The sequence below is a fragment of the Trachemys scripta genome, chromosome 1, assembly GCF_013100865.1.
Source record: "Trachemys scripta elegans isolate TJP31775 chromosome 1, CAS_Tse_1.0, whole genome shotgun sequence".
In the NCBI taxonomy this organism is placed as follows: Eukaryota; Metazoa; Chordata; order Testudines; family Emydidae; genus Trachemys; species Trachemys scripta.
Window position 1 is genome coordinate 128,864,241 of NC_048298.1, and position 16,666 is coordinate 128,880,906.

Sequence of the window (16,666 nt, forward strand, 5' to 3'; positions counted from 1 at the left end):
GGTGAGGAATTAACACTTTTAATTAAATATGAAAATATATGTGGTTTGCAGTGTTGTTGTAGCTGTGTTGGTCCCAGGATATTGGAGAGACAAGGTGGGTGAGGTAATACCTTTTATTGGAGTAACTTCTGTTGGTGAGAGGGAGAAGCTTTTGACGTACACAAAGTTCTTCTTCAGGTCTGGACTTGAAGAAGAACTCTGTGTAGCTCGAAAGTTTGTTTTTTTTCACCAGCAGAAGTTGCTCCAATAAAATATATTGCCTCACCCACTTTGTCTTGTGAAAATAGATAGCAGGGGATAGAAATGGGTACACAACTCTTGACATTTATCTGATTTTTAACAAGTTTACTAAATGACAGTCACTGGCTTGACAATACTGAATGAAAAATACTGATGTTACACAGATTTTACAGTAAGATTATGGTATGCTGCTGATAAGCAGAGTCACAAACATATTCTAATAAAACTGCAGCTGCCCACAGCTGAGGCACATGCCTTTTTACTCCTATTTATTGAGAGAGAAAGCTTATATACTGTAGGTTTGCTGAAGTTTAATAAATAAGGTCAACTTATAATATATAAAACCATATAAACATTTATATGCTACATGCATATCATAATTTAAAGTAATAATTTATATAGCAAAGAAATGCAGACTTATGTTCTTCCTATTTTTCTCGACAACGCGCACACGCAGGATGTGTCTATTCTTATCCATCGCCAGCCTACGAGTTTATTGTTTTCCGAAGTCAGTGCTCTTACATACGTTTGGGATGTTTTGCACTGGGAGTTCCAGTGTTTATCATCAATGCCACGGCAGCCATTTTTTACCGGTTTGGCTGCTTTACACCTTGTTTCATAAAAATATTGTTTGACGGGAGAGTTGCCTGTTTTAATTTCTCCTAGCACAGTTACCTGGTGTCCTCTAATGTCAATAGCGGATGATTTGTCCGTGACCCATAAACTTTCACTGTCACATACAGAATATTCCCCTCGATGGCTCTTATGTTCTGCATACCTTTTCCTCCTGGAGGTTCTGTTCACCACTACAGAATTTCCAATATAATCTTCCATAAGATACAAAGGTGGAGGTTCCAATGGGGTATTGTCACTCAAGAGGACTCGGGGAGAATTGTAGCGTTTCTGTTGCCTTAATAGTTCTGCATCCATTGAGATAACTGGCTGGAAGTCTGATTTCACATTTTCAACTCCATCCACGTCCTGCTGAGCCTCTGTTTTCTGCATTGTGTTTTGATAGTTTTCCTTAATATCCACCATCTGCTTGGAGAGCTTGTTTTTCAAAATGTCTGCCTGAATGAGTTTAATAATGAGAGAATTTATTGAATCTTCTGGCAAACTCCTTTGATCCATGTTGGTAGATTGGATGCCACGAAGATAAGCAAGAAATATCACATAAAACAAGATGGACATCACCTTGTTCACCTGTAAGATCTGAAAAGAAACACAGAGTTAACTTAGAACCAGTGAAATAAGAATTACTGGATGCAGTAGGATAGTCCTGATTTTTTTTTTTAGCGTGTCTTACAGATGTTAGTCTGTGTAGACCAGGCTAGACCATGTGTTTGTTACAAGCTATTCCAAATATTTAATTACATTTTATGAAATAATGTGGGTGACCCTTTATTATTAGTTCCATCTACATTTCATCCACTTTTCAGGCAGGATGATTTTATTTTTTGGATTTTTATAGGGAGAGCAAGGTTAGTATGACAATATGGCATGTCTACACTGCCCCACAGTTAGGACCGTGAGGGCAGTGCACACCAAAGTGCCTGCCATGCTATAACTCTCCAATGTGGACACGGCTGGTGTGAACTAAAAGGTTCATAGTTTGCACTAATGTAGTCTTCTTCAAACAAGACTTCATTAATGTGAAGTAGGAACCTCTCATTTCACACCTGCAGCTTCCAAACAGGAGAGTTACAGTTTGTGCCATGCTTTCCAGGTGGAGGTGACATGTCTTTGTAGAGAAAGGAACTTCAGACTTGTCTACACCAATGGTTCTCAACCTGTCATCCGTGGACCCCATCTAAGGGGTCTGCAAAAGACAGATTGAAAACTGAATTCAACTATATATACACAGACAATAGATTTCCTAAGGGGTCCACATCTCCATTCAAAATTTCCAAAGGGGTTCACACCTATATTTGAATTTTTTTAGGGGTCTGCAAATGAAAAAAGATTGAGAATCACTGGTCTACACTGCCCCGCAGTTCAGACTATGGGGCATGTGAATAGCAGTGCACACCAAAGTGTTGCACTGTACTTTATTTTTGGAAAGCAATCATTTGTCCTGTACAAGGCTAGTATGAAATATACTTGGATCCCCAGGGCATTTGAACTATGTATTCTCTGTAGTTTATTTTACATTCTGCACAAAGTGGGCTAAAATTGACTTCAATAGGAGTAGTGAGGGGCTCACCCCCCCCCTGAAAATTGTGATGTTTGTTAGGAGGCCTGCATACAGATTAAGGAACAAGCGTTTAAAAATGAGGACCCTAAAGTTTAGCTCCTCTACCCATGTTTCAGCAACTGTTTAATTCTATGGGCTTCTTATACCACTGTTATCACCAAAGTATCTGAGTGTCCAGGACAGTCTGTGTCCTCCAGTCGTACCTTAAGAGAGGTGACTTACATCCTGGACCGGCTTCAGGCACCAGCCCACCAAGCATATGCTTGGGGCGGCACCTGGAGGGGGGGCGGCGCGGCGCTCCGGCCCGAGAGCGGGGCCGCGACTGGGCTCGCCGCCCTCCCCCCCGACACTCTGGCCACCGGGGAGAGTGGAGCCGCGGCCGGGCTCGCTGCCCTCCCCCCGGCGTTCTGGCTGCCGGGGAGAGCGGAGCTGCGGCCGGGCTCGCCGCCCTCTTCCCGGTGCTCTGGCCGGTTGGGGAGAGCGGGCCCACGGCCGGGCTCAGCACCCTCCCCTGCCGCGTTCTCCGCTGGGGGCGGCGAGAGGCTTTTTTGCCTGGGGCGGCAGAAAAGCCAGAGCCGGCCCTGCTCATATCAGTCATATCTGTTTGTTTTCCTCTCATCTCCTTTGCAGAGGGAGAATTGCATGTGCAGGGTCATGCTTTTTGTTAGGGATTTGTTCTGGGTTGACTTTGTGTGTGTGTTTAACTGAACACTCTGCTACATGTTTAAAATTTCAAAAGTGCTGAGCAGTCTAAAGCGGTCATAAATGCTAGGTTCCCATTGCTTTAAATCTTGGCCTTGGTGCGTAACTTTAGGCATCCAACTTTGAACATTTTAGCCCAAGACGATTGCAACTCCAATTGTATTGACAGCTGATATTCTAATAATATTCAGTGATTATAAAAATAATTCAAAACAATCAACAAGAATGACAGTATTTTATAGTAATTACCCAGAACATTGCAGTGTTTGCGACCAGTATTTATAAGTATAAGATAACTCTATTTTTAATAGCTATAGTTACACTTAGAGAGCACTTTTTTCAAGAAGCATGCATGCACCTCCCAATGCATACCATATATTGTTCATGACAAGATAGGTGAGGTCATATATTTTATTGGGCCAACTTGACAGAGCTCCTCTTCAGGTCTGGTGAATGTAACCAGAATGTCTAAGCTAAATACAAGTTATATAGTGTCCGTGTCTGTCTGAGCTGAGCTGTAAGTGAAGTGGTTATTTTAATCTGAATTACACTTACTGCTGTACAAATAAGTGTCATTGGTCAACGTTGAAACAGGGTTAAACTGGGGAAAACACACAGCAAGAATGTCAAAAGCAGTCTCAGAACAGTTATAATGAAACTCATCTATAATTCATTTAGCAATACTGAATTTCCTACTTTGTACTTTGGAACTGCAGCAAAATCAGAGTTGCCCTCTGAGAATATGTGAGCTGTCCTTTTATGGACAAGAAATGTGTTTTCTCCATTCTTATCTGATTTACAGTATGAGCTCCCCTAAACCTAAACTCTGTGTCGCTTGCAGCAAAGTTATGCTATGTGTGTGTCCGTATATAAAATAAAAATCAGTCACCAAATTCTTATTGCTCTTCAAATAAAAATGACCTTCAATGTAGATGGATCTCAGAGTACAAATGATACACTGTATAAAAGACCTATGCGTGCAGCACGTGATCTTGCTCAGTAAATCATTTGAACAGCCAACATTTTATAAGACGTTGCCCAGCAGGTTTAACACAGCACTCAGAGGGGCTACCGCTGTGCCACCAGTAGAAAGGTCAGCATAATGGTCACACTAGCTAACACTATGCTCAATTCAAATGCTCCAAATATGACCCATGCCGATATATAGTTGCATGTAATAACTTGGCTATCGGGTTTCAAAAGCAAAGTAGCCGCTGACAAAACATACATCTTGGAAGTAGTTGATAATGTGGGAAAAGTGAAGGTGGATGTTCTGCATTAGCTGGACAGGGACTTGCAGCATGTGGAAAGTAAAGGATCAGGACCTCATGAGTAGCTTTTTCAGAAAATCCTATTCATGACTTGTAGTTGTAAGGCTAGACATCAGATCCAGCACTCAGAGCATACTTGAGGCAGTATCACAGGCAGGATACTTTTGGGTACACCTACACTTGCAGTGTTGTATAGCATACAATCACCACCTGCCCAGCTAGCATGGGAGTAAATAGCCGTGTAGATGGTGAGGCACAGGTTAGACGGGTAGAATAGAATAGAGTTTCCAGCTGCCTGAACCCCCACGATATATACCCAAACTGCTTTCTACATGCCCAAGCAACGCCTCCCACATCTACACTGCTATTTTTAGTGTGGCTTCCTCACTCCCAAGGCATTTCCCCGCTGCCAGAGCTTTTCAGTGCTGCATGTAGCTATCCTGCAGTGACAAATGTGGATGAGGCCTGGCCTGGCTTTCATTGCAGTGTGTAGCTACATGTATAGTGCCAATGTAATGCCCACAGACCCTGGTTGCCCGTGGGCGGGATTGAACCTGGGACCTCGGGAGCTAAATGCCAACTGGCTCTTAGCTAAGGCTGTAGAGCAGATTCATTTTATCTCTCTCTTTAAGTGGTCTTGGTGCTACTAGATGGGACAGAACACCACACGCAGAAGGTGTGTGGGTTACACCAATATTCTACACACTGCCGTAAGTGTAGATATAGCCTTAGATCACTCAGAAGCTTCCGCTGGTCGATGTCTGCTCGCCTTTCATGGTATTAGCCCTAGACAGCATATTAAACTTGTTCCCTGATAGTTACATGGTTCTCCTATTTGTTTCCATGTGCAATTCAAGATTTTTTTATTTCCAACTATAAAGCCCTTAATGGTTTGGCCCAGGGCTACATGAGACCAGTTTTTCTTCATGAGCTGTCACATTAGCTGAGGTCAGCTGTGACACTTGGGTAAGTTACCCCATTAAGCTATATCAGTTTAAGGGTGATTTAAATGGACTTAAATGCATCTGTTAGGGGTTTGCACCAGTATAACAAGATAGATTTTTAAATCGATGTTGTTTCACTGGTGCAGGATTTCTAATATAAGCCAGGTCTAGTTATCACTGAGTCTCAAGAGATCTGAAGGTTTAAGAACTGCTTATCAGCAGCTATTGAAAAAAGATATTGTAATTCTAAAACTGGCAGTCAGATGTGGTTGGAAAACATATTGCTATATGAAACTTTAAGTACTACCTGCCAAGGTGAAAGGTTAGATTCTCTTCTGGTTGGTCCTGTGGAGTAGTTGTAACAGATTTACCATGGTGTTCATGAAACAACCTTGGCTCACGACAGATTTAAAAATATATTAAGAGGAGTGGGGGTGGGGTGGATCCTTTACTAAAAAGTTGAAGGGATGACTAGGTGTAATGAGTTACCTAGGCTATTTATGAAAGAAGATGGCACAACATGGTAGCTGAGATCATTAGGAAAACCAGTAAATTAATATTTTCATTTTGGTATACAGCAGAACATGAATTCTCACTAAAGACTGTTAGACCTGTTGCAGATTGCTGAATTTTGTAGAAAGGCAATGACGGTGCATCACAGAATGGACTTTGTTCTTTTATTTTGTAAACTGTCGTTCAGTTTTTATCTATTTTAGAGTTTTATACTCCTGCCCAGTACCACAGTATCCAAGGACTTTTCCATGTCAAATTAATAGCAAAATCCTTAAAGGACTTCATGGAGTCTCTAGCACTTCTCCCTTTCCAGGGTTTTTAAAAAAATTATATTAATTTATTTTGATCATTCTGTGATAATACTTCACAGACTAAGAGCAAATGTTCTATCGTGTGCTTAGTAAAAATAATGAAATCTTAGTGAGATCTCGTTTCTCTGCTACTAAATCTTTACTAAGAGGAACTTAAATAGAAATAAGATTTTCACAAGTGACTTATGATTTCAGGTGCCCAATGTGACAACTGATTTTCCTCAGGGTCCTCAGCACTTTCTAAAAATCAGGCTTCTTTAAGAACAATTTGTTTTCCAAAATTATCAGCTGATGAACAACTTCTATGGCTTAAAGCTCAAGTAGACTTCTCCCTCAGAAGGCAGTTTGTTTACTTCTCAAAACCATATGTAGCAACAAGTCTTTTTTTATTAGCAATGGAGTATTCTGCTACTTTCCTCATTCTAATTCCTTCTTTCTATGAAAACACACATGGTTTGCTTTTCTCACAATCACTAGGGGACAAGGATAATAGCTTGTAGTCTGGACATTGTAATAGTCTGGACACTCAAATCAGAAATGTGACATGAACAGCAGAATAACCACAACTGAAAAAACGTGCAATATTAAAGAATAATAACTGATGCTTCTATAGAAACTCCATTTGAGAACCTCAGAGAGTTACCAAAGTAGATATTGTTCCCATTTTGCAGATGCAGAAATGGGCACTTTTGAAAATTTTATACTTCATCTGTATGTGTCAAAGTCCCATTTTCAAGAGAGACTTGGGCACTTAGGAGCCCAAATACCATTGACTTTTCAATGAGATTTAGGTTCCTAAGTGCCTAAATCACTTTTTAAAATGGACTGGGGCTTCTTAGTCACTTAGGGAAAAATTGTCAAAAGTACCTAAGTGAGTTGCCCAGGGTAGCACGCTGAGTCAACCGCATGGTAGGGAGGAGCGGGAGAGGGAAAATGTGAAGATTTCCTGAACCTGTAATCTGCTTTCATGATGAGTCTGTGGGGCTGCTCTGATTTATTGATTATATCTTGTCAAATGGCCACTCAAGCCTTTTCTAAAGCTTCACTGAATGGTAAAATGTTTCCATGTAGTGACAGTTTTGTATTAAAAATTCAAATAAACCGATTTCAGAATACTGGGTAGTTAAAAATGACATGTATATGTTTATTTCTGTCTATTAATTTCAGACACAGCAGACCATAAGGGCATGCACAGCCATATTTTACATTCATCTTTAGCAAGAGCATCTTCTAATTGATAGAAACGTGACCACCTCAGAAATACCTGACCATTGCCAACAGAGAACTTAACACCAATTCTTCAAATGCTTAGCTCATCAAAAAGGGAAATGACTGCTAGGAAGGAGGACTGAGGAAAGGGATCTGGGGGTCATAGTGGATCACAAGCTTAATATGAGTCAACAGTGTAACGCTGTTGCAAAAAAAGCGAACATCATTCTGGGATGTATTAGCAGGAGTGTTGTAAGCAAGACATGAGAAGTAATTCTTCCACTCTACTCCACACTGATTAGGACTCAACTGGAGTATTGTGTCCAGTTCTGGATGCCACCTTTCAGGAAGGATGTGGACAAATTGGAGAAAGTCCAGAGAAGAGCAACAAAAATGACCTATGAGGGAAGACTGAAAAAACTGGGTTTGTTTAGTCTGGAAAAGAGAAGACTGAGAGGAGACATGATATCAACCATGCTAGCTGTATCCCCAGGTGTATAATCAAATTCAGAAATCAGAACGCTTCCATCACCCACCAGGTCCTTTCCAATTGTGACTTATTTTGATCTGTCATTTTCATGGCTTGATATTTAAGCCCTGTCTGTCTAGGCCTGTAAGATTGCTGTAGCCTGGTTCTCCATTGACTGACTTTGTTGTGTTGATGGTGCTAAGTGTAAGGACTGTGAGTCAGGACTCCGCGGTTCTGTTTAGCTGTGTTAGTGATATGTTGGGTGACCTTGGGCAAATCATGATCTCCATTCCTTAGATTCCGCATCTGCAAAATGAGGAATGGGGTGAGGCTTAAGTACTGTTTGTAAATTGCTTTGAAATCCTTGGACAAAAGGTGCTATACATACAAAATATTATAACTAATAATATTTTTCATTATGACATGCTGATTACAAAAAAAGGGAGGAAAAATTCATTTTGAAAGGACTCCTTTTGCTTCCTTCCGTCCTGACCTTCCTTTTCGTTTCATCTCTCAAAGGAAAGATTGATGATGCTGTGCCTGGAGAGTGAAATTTGGTTAGAGAAATATGCACAATGGCCATTTGGTGTTAATCTAGAAAGAGGACATGCATGTCAGGGGAGGAATGATCGAGTCCCCTGTAATGTAAGTGGGCTACCTGAAGAAGAATACATAGCGATGTGTCTCTGTTCAGTATGTTGCAGTATCTTTCTCCCCATTCTTTAATGTCATTTATGGCATTGTTAACTCATGTATTTACATGAGTATGCAGAGTGGAAATGTTTGAGCAATCTTCTATCTAGGTACATATATGTCTCTCATCCCATTAATATCTTTCTATTACACACACATTTATAGGTTCAGCCACACAACATTCCCATGAGGAAGCAAACTTCTATTATCTCCCTTTTACAAAGGGTGGAACTGAGGCATAAAGAAATTAAATGACTTGCCCAAGGTCACACAGGAAGTCTGGGATGAAAGCTGAAGCCAGATTTCCCAAATCCTAGTCTACTGCCTTAACCTCAAAAGACTACCTTGGAAGCTCGCTGAGAGTTTGGGAGCTAAATGGTCAAGTGATTATCATGCTAAATGTGTAGACAGCCTGTCATCTACTCAGGGCCGGCACAACCCATTAGGCAACCTAGGCGGTCACCTAGGGCACTACAATTTGGGGGGCGGTGACCACAGCGGTATTTCAGCAGCGGGATCTTCCGCTGCCTCTGTGGGGGCCGGCATTTCGGGGCGGGACCTTCCGCCGCCTAGGGCGGCAGAAAAGCTGGCGGCGCTCCTGCATCTACTGAGGAAGCAGAATGATACCATGTCACTTAAGTTACCGGTCAAATAGTTAATTAAGCCCAGCAAATACTTAAAGCAGTCATTGCAGCAAATAGTTTGTAAGCGTCCAGAAGCTGAAATAGTTCCAGGTATATAATTCACTGCATAATTCTGAGCACCATCCACACCTGTAAAAATCTAAGGGCCATATCCTGAGGTGGTGTAAATCAGAATATCTCTGTTGCCTACATGGAACCTGTGCTAATTTTACACCAACAGAAAACCTGGCCTGCACATCCCCCAACCCCCAGGTCATTTTCAAATGGAAAAATGGTCAAATGCTTCAAATTGTTCACTTCCGATAGTTCATGCAGCTCTAGTATTAGGCCTAGTTTGATGTAACCTTTTCATTAATGATCGTTAATGGCAGAAGAGCCAAACAGAAAATTAATTGCATTTGCAGCTGAATTGGGAGGGGATGCAAACACCAGTGAGCAGAGAAATACAATCTCTGCTGGGGACCTGAAGAGGTTAGAAAAATTGGCAGAAAATAACAAAACGAGAGTCAAACTAGAAATTGCAAGCTAGTATACCAGGGGAATAATAATCCTAAACAAAGCTATTCAGTGGGAGAGAGAAACGTAACAAGCAGCAATGCCTAACCAGACCTAGAAGTGATATAAAGCCTTGGTGAGGCACAATATTTAATAAATCTAGATAAATACTGGCCAGAAACATAGATGTTAACATAAAATGGGAAATAATGGCAAAGAAATCCAATGTTTGTTTGAGCTGTTTATGGAGAAGCATCCTACTACGGAGCAGAGAAGGGACGGTCTTTCTATAGCAGTAGTTTTCAACCTTTTTTCATTTGCGCCCCCCTAAAAATTTTCAAATGGAGGTGTGGACCCCTTTGGAAATCTTAGACAGTCTGCGGACTCCGCAGACCACAGGTTGAAAAACACTGCTCTATAGCACTGGAAGGCATATAGAATATTGCATGCAATTCTAAGGCCATAGCAGAGGAAGATAATGGAAGACGAACAGAAATGAATTTAGGGCTTGAGGGACTGACTTTGGAGGAAAGGTCAAAGAAGTAAATCTGTATAACTTGGCTATGTGGTGACAAAGAGGGCACAAGGCCATGATAACCCAATGGAAAGCACCATTGAGAGAGAGAATTTTTTTTTTAGAGTGGTAGAAAAGGATGTAATCAGGAGAAATGGGATTAAACTAAGGAAAGGGAAGTTAAGGCTGATTATCAAGAATAAGAAGTTTTTGAGTTGTACAAGATGCTCTTAACAAGACCAAAGCCACACAAAAGAGGCATAGTTTCATGTTTCATTAGGCTTGAAACTCCATCTAAGTTTGTTGAACAGTTTTGTAAAGGTTCACAAACTTTCCAAGTAAACCTGAACCTAGTCTGGCTCAACTAATGGTTTTGCATCAAAATCAGGCAATAGTTGCAGTTCCTCTTGGTTTCAACTGAGATTTGCTTTGAAGGCTTAATCTCCCCATAATTAAGGTTGAGACCAGTCTTCCATCTCAAGTTTACTTCTGCCCATGCCCCATTATTTTGCTGAACACAAATCAATCCTCTTGAAATTTCACAGACACAATCTTTATTTCAGAGTAGAATTCCTCAGGAAAGTTCAAGGCCCAGATCTCAAGAATTGGGAAAGGCATTTGGGTGAAATGGTTTGGTTTTATTTGTTTTTAAATGCTGTTCTCCCTTAGATCATTTTCCTAATTATTTTTGATTTGCCAAAATGAAAAATTACATTAGTCAGAGACGAAATTTGTTTTAATTTGTTGTTCCATTTGATACTGGTGACTTTGACTAGTTGTTAGGGCAGTGGGAGAAGGGGAAATGCAGTTACGGGCACATGAACCATCAGGGTCCTGTCCTTCTGCTACCATACTGATAATGATTAGAATCTTAGAGCAGATCAAAAGTTTCTGCACAAAAATGTTTCCATTGGAACATGTAGCTTCATCAGCACTGCAAGTTTCTCTTGGAAGATGTTGCTTATTTTTATGTTGCTTTTAGATTTTCCAGTCAGAGAATTCAAAATGAACATTTTTGTTTCAAACTGACATTTCAGAATGTAATGACTTTTTTTTATTTGGATTTGACTTAAAATGTAAATTTTTGTTTTGGTTTTTGGAAATGGAAAAGAAAAGATTTTTTTTTTTTATGATCTTTGTTTTCTGGGTATTACCCCCTCCCTTTTGAGTTCTTTCACTTTCACCACTGAAAAACAGTGGGAGGAACAGTAAAAACAAATTCTGTGCATGTGAGAGAAACTGTTTTCACATTTTGTTGTTTTGCAATTGGTATAATTTGATTTCATTTCAAAATTATTATTTTTTGTATTATCGCGATGCCAAGTAGCCCCAGTCATGGAGCAGGACCCCATTGTGCTAGGTGCTGTACAAACAGAATAAAATGATAGTTCCTGCCACCAAAAGCTTAGAAACTAAGTATAAGATAAGAGAGAACAGTTGGATACAGACAAACTGGGAGAGCAAAAGGAAACAACAACAAATGTTGTTTAGAATTGAAATGAAACCAAAATTTGAGAAAAAAAATTTCAGAGTTTTCTGTAGGAATTTTTAATGGGGATTTTTCCCACAAAATTTTCTGCAAAGAAAAAAAAAATGGATTTTCTGACCAGCTCTAATATGATTTCTAAAGAACATAATGGTTTATTTTACATGTGACTCCCAAAATTAGGGGGTACTCTTATTAGAATGCTTTACTCTTCATCTTATTGGGCTCAAACGTGTCTTTCAGGTACAGCCTGGTGGCGGGGAGCTGTACTGCCACTGGAGAATTTCTTGCACTTAGAGAAAGCAGACTCACGCTATGTCCTATTAGACTAGTGGTCCTCAAACTGTAGGGCGTGCCCCCCTATGGGGGCATGGAGAAATGTTTGGGGGGGACATGGTGGGGCCTGGGGCCAGTCCCCATGGGGGGCGGGGAGGGAGCACCACCCAGCCCTGCTCTGCCCCCAGTTTTGTTGTGATTCTGGCTCTGCTCCTGGCCCCAGCCCTGCCCCCAGCTTTGGCCCCAGCCTTGGCCCCCTTGCCCCTGTCCCTGTGCACCCCCCCACATGCTCCCTGGGAGCCATGGCCCCACTCCTGTGGTGAGGCAAGGTTAGGGGTGAGGGGGTCGTGACTGTGAAAAGTTCGGGGACCACTACATTAGGCAATGTACTGATACCCTCCTCTGCTGCACCAGAACTGCTCCATTGACTGATGCACAGTGAGGGGCAAAGCCATTGTCCTATCTCTCCTTCATCCCTCTGGGGTGATGTTCACCCATGGGGGAGTATTAAGGCAGCTGTCATTGTGCTTCACTGAGCACCGGGATTGCAACCGTGACGGGTCATTGCACAAAATACATGGTGGGGGAACTACATTTAATTTAAATCAAAACTGCACCTGTGTTTGCTTTCCAAGGTCCCACAGCTCCTGGCTTCTTTAGAGCCATACAGCACAAAGAACTATGCACATGGCTACTTTGTGAATCAAAAAGAGAGAACTCTCTTCTCTGTTTTCCCTGAAGGTACACATGCCTCCAAACAGAAAAGTCTTGTTTGACCCACAGCTCCAATATATATACAGATACAAAAACTCCTAAGGCCAGAGGTTTCACTACAGAACTTGGGGCCTGATCCAAACACCATAACAGTCACTGGTAAATCTGCCATTGAATTCAGTGAGCTTTGGAAAAGGCTCTTAGACAGTAAGGACAAAGGAGACTGTGATTACAAAGAATCATAGTTAGATGCTGATTCTGCTGTGCACTTAAGCATGTGCATAAAGTGGCCCCCCTCAAGGATTGAACTCACAACCCTGGGTTTAGCAGACCAATGCTCAAACCACTGAGCTATCCCTCCCCCCTTCTAGGTGTAAGACTGGAGATTTTCTGTTATTGGAAAGAACAGGCAAAGTCTAGGTTCCACTAGAAAAAGTTTGCTAGTATATAGCTATACCAGCAAACTTTTTCTAGTGGGGAGACTACTTATATCAGCAAAAGCCCTAGTGTAGACACAGCTATGCTACTGGCATAGATTATACCAGTTCCCCAAATGAAATAAGCTATACTAGCAAAAGGACCTTTTAGCCAGTATAACTGTCTCCACTAGGGCTTTTGCTGGTATAGAAACGTCATAAAAAAAAAATCACACCCTTAGCCCACATTACCAGCAAAAGCGTAACTACCAGTTGTATGTGTGGTGTTACCATGAGTGTTAAGGCTGTTCAAATTACTTTGATTACTCTCCATGTTTTGTTGTTTTAAAGTGGAACTTTAGCTTTGAAGTTCACAGAGTAGTATACTAGTGTACTTTTGCATAAAATCTCTAGTCTAAAATTCTGTTAAGTGTTCTGTTAAGTTCAAAGGGACTACTCATGTGCTTTCAGGTAAGCACATACTTAAGTGCTTTGCTGGATTGGGTTCAGAGTGCTCAGCATCATGGAGAAACAAACCCGTGCACGTAAACTCAAAGCATGATCTTTGCGTCCTTATTATACAAATGCAATTGTTGCACCTTTGCCAATTATTGGACGAAGCCAAACCCTAAACCAAAAGCCACCTTGCTTTTGCACATCTCACACCAACATCAAAATCATCATACTTTCACTTATATCTTAATACAGATGCCAGCTTGATGCCAATTCACATTTCCTCCTTCTTCATGGCTAAAAGTCTTTGAAGGAATAATTTCAGAATGTGGAATATCTTGTATGTCTGGCAGCATGCATCATATACTGATAGCTAGATATTAGAAGAAAACGATAGGCTTTGAACACTATTGGCAGTGGGTCCAGGTGGTAGCCAAATTAGATACATTGCAGCTGGTTTAAACTAGGAAATTACCTCCCCTTATGCAATCAGGTAACTGGCAACCCTTTTTAGCTACTGTGTAACAAAGCAATGGTACTTATGAAGCTCACTATAATTATACAGCTGAGTGCATGGATGTGAAGGAGGAACCAGGGAACTGGAACTAGAGAAAGGACTTTAGAGTAGCTCATTGCTCAGCTCTCTTCTGTCCTTCATGTACATGCTTTATATATTTCATAGAGGAATCCCACTGACAGCTGATCACAAGAGTTACTGCATTGGCTAGATGATTATATGGGCAGTGGCATAGGGATTCAGTTTCTTATGAATCATTAGGTGTCCACCACTGCTGGAGACAGGATTGGACACACAAAATCTGAGAAGGACTCTAGTGTCAGATTGGAGATCACTGTAGGATCAGGTCCATAGGCTAATGCGTTACAGAAAACATTACATTCCAATATTTGACAAAGCTCTTTCATGCTATAATGACAACTCATGTGTAAAATGTGCTGTTTTGTTTATTTGACCTCTTCTGCATGGAATTCAATGAGCTGTATTTCCCAATTATATTCTGGAATGTTATCCAGATGGCTATCATGACTGGATTTTTCCATCGGGTTATGGCCCTTCTGTGCTACTTCAGGTGCACAAAAGGGGCCATGATCTAGCTGTAAATGCCCAGCAACAAATTCTAATGGTGTAGGTAAACTCCCTGGTGGTGCATCTGTGCCATAGCTGGGTCCTATGCCTCTGCCATCTCCTCTGAAGCTTAGGGGCATGTCAGGACAGAAGGGGACATGTTAAATGAAGAAAGGTGAAGCATGATGGAACTCTGTTATGGTATATTCAGAAGCAGTGGTAAATTGTATCAACTCTCAAATTGTAGGTACTTATGTGGCCCCCATTACCACACTATTTGAGCACCTCCCAATCTTCAATGTATTTATCCTCAACACCCCTGTGAGAGATAATATTCCTGTTTTACAGCTGGGGAATTGAGGCACAGAGAGCCTAAGGCTTGGTCTCGACTATGCATGAAAGTCAATCTAAGCTATGCAATTTGAGTTATGTTAATAGCTTAGATCTACTTATCACGGGGTCCAAATTACGCGATGTCAATGGGCGACGCTCTCCCATCAACTCCCCTTACTCTTCTCGATCCCATGGAGTATAGGAGTTCATGGGAGAACGATTGGCAGTCGATTTAACAAGACCCGTTAATCTGCATCAATCACAGCAGTGTCGATCCTCTGGTAAGTATAGACAAGCCCTATGTGACTTGCCCAAAGTTACACTTGAAGTTTGTGGCAGAACAGGGAAGGGAACCCAGGTCACCCTAGTTCTAAGGGATGCCCTAACCACTGGCCCATCCTTCCTCTCCCTGGCTTCTAGCTACTGCCCTCCCCTCCAATCTCATGCTGTACCAAGCAAACTCTATAAAGTTAACAGGTCAAATCAGAAATGCTTCTACCTCTGTCTAACTTATTACTTGCAACTTTCTTCAGTATTTATCTGGGTCCCTAAAAGATGAAGTGTTGGGGGAAAGAGATGAAAAAGGGTCTAGAAAATACATTGCAAGACATCTATGGGTAAATCATATTTGATGATCTCAGATGTCTTCTGAAATTAAGAATGATTTGGCAACAGCCTGTAATTATAGAGGATCAATGTAATTCAGGTGTAATGCACTTAATTTGCTTTCCCCAGGCATTAGCAATACAAAATCAGGAGATGTTTTATTAATTTTTCAGGTAGGGTGAGCCAAATTTTAGACTGTAATGTGCTCAGTAAAAATCCCTGATTAAAATAATCGAAGTGCTGTTGTCCTACAGGAAGTGGGAATGAAGCATGCTCATTTTGGACCTCAGCATAACCCTAAATGTGGCCTGAGTAAAGGGCCAGACACAGCTGCATCACTCCAGGAGCAGCCCAGAAAATAAATTGATTCAGATTCGCTATTCCTCCCCTGCTCCCCTTCTGCTCTGGTGAAAGAGTAAGTAGACATACCCAAGCTAGCTTTCATCTAGTTAGAGCCAAGTTAGTTCGAGTGATAATAGTAGTGAAGCCACAGCAGCATAGACTGCAGCTGCTTGAGTGTCCTGAGTGGGTGGGGCTAGACCCAGGGTGACCAGATAGCAAGCGTGAAAAATCGGGATGGGGAAGGGGTAATAGGCACCTATACAAGACAAATACACCCCAAATATCTGCACTGTTCCTATAAATTGGGACATCTGGTCACTCTAGCTAGACCATGCAGTGAACTGTGCCCCTTCAGCTTTACGGCTATTGTTATCTAAGCTAGCTTAGGTATGTCTATGTATTCTGCAATCACAACACCTGCATGCAGTGTAGACATATCCGTAGTGAGGCTATTGGGTGAGAAGCCCCGATCTCCCCACTGCTGCCAAAATCAGAATGTAAGCAGGCTGAGCTAGGGAGTAACAGGAGAGGTTTATCCTCTCCAGGGCTGGCTCCAGGCACCAGCTGAGCAAGCTGGTGCTTGGGGTGGCAGATTGTTGGAGGCGGCATTCTGCCCAATCCTAGGGCGGCACGGCCGCTTTTTTTTTTTATTTATTTTGTTCTGCTCCGGCCGCCCTGTAGGGGGCGGCAGCGTGGAGAACCAGAGCATCCTGCAGGGCAGTCCTCTTCCTTCCCTCCCCGCCGACCAGAGCGGAGC

The 16,666-nt window shown here is 41.7% G+C and overlaps 1 protein-coding gene across 2 annotated transcripts in view; it reads right to left on the reverse strand.

Moving 5' to 3' along the window:
• Window positions 1-214: 214 nt before the first annotated feature.
• Window positions 215-16,666, reverse strand: part of NTF3 (neurotrophin 3) — a 60,413-nt gene continuing 43,961 nt past the window's right edge. For both annotated transcript variants that reach the window (XM_034784849.1, XM_034784842.1), the window contains exon 2: window positions 215-1,452. In XM_034784849.1, the coding sequence (XP_034640740.1) occupies window positions 658-1,431 (774 nt within the window). In that variant the 5' untranslated portion in view covers window positions 1,432-1,452 and the 3' untranslated portion in view covers window positions 215-657. The remainder of the gene's footprint in view (window positions 1,453-16,666) is intronic.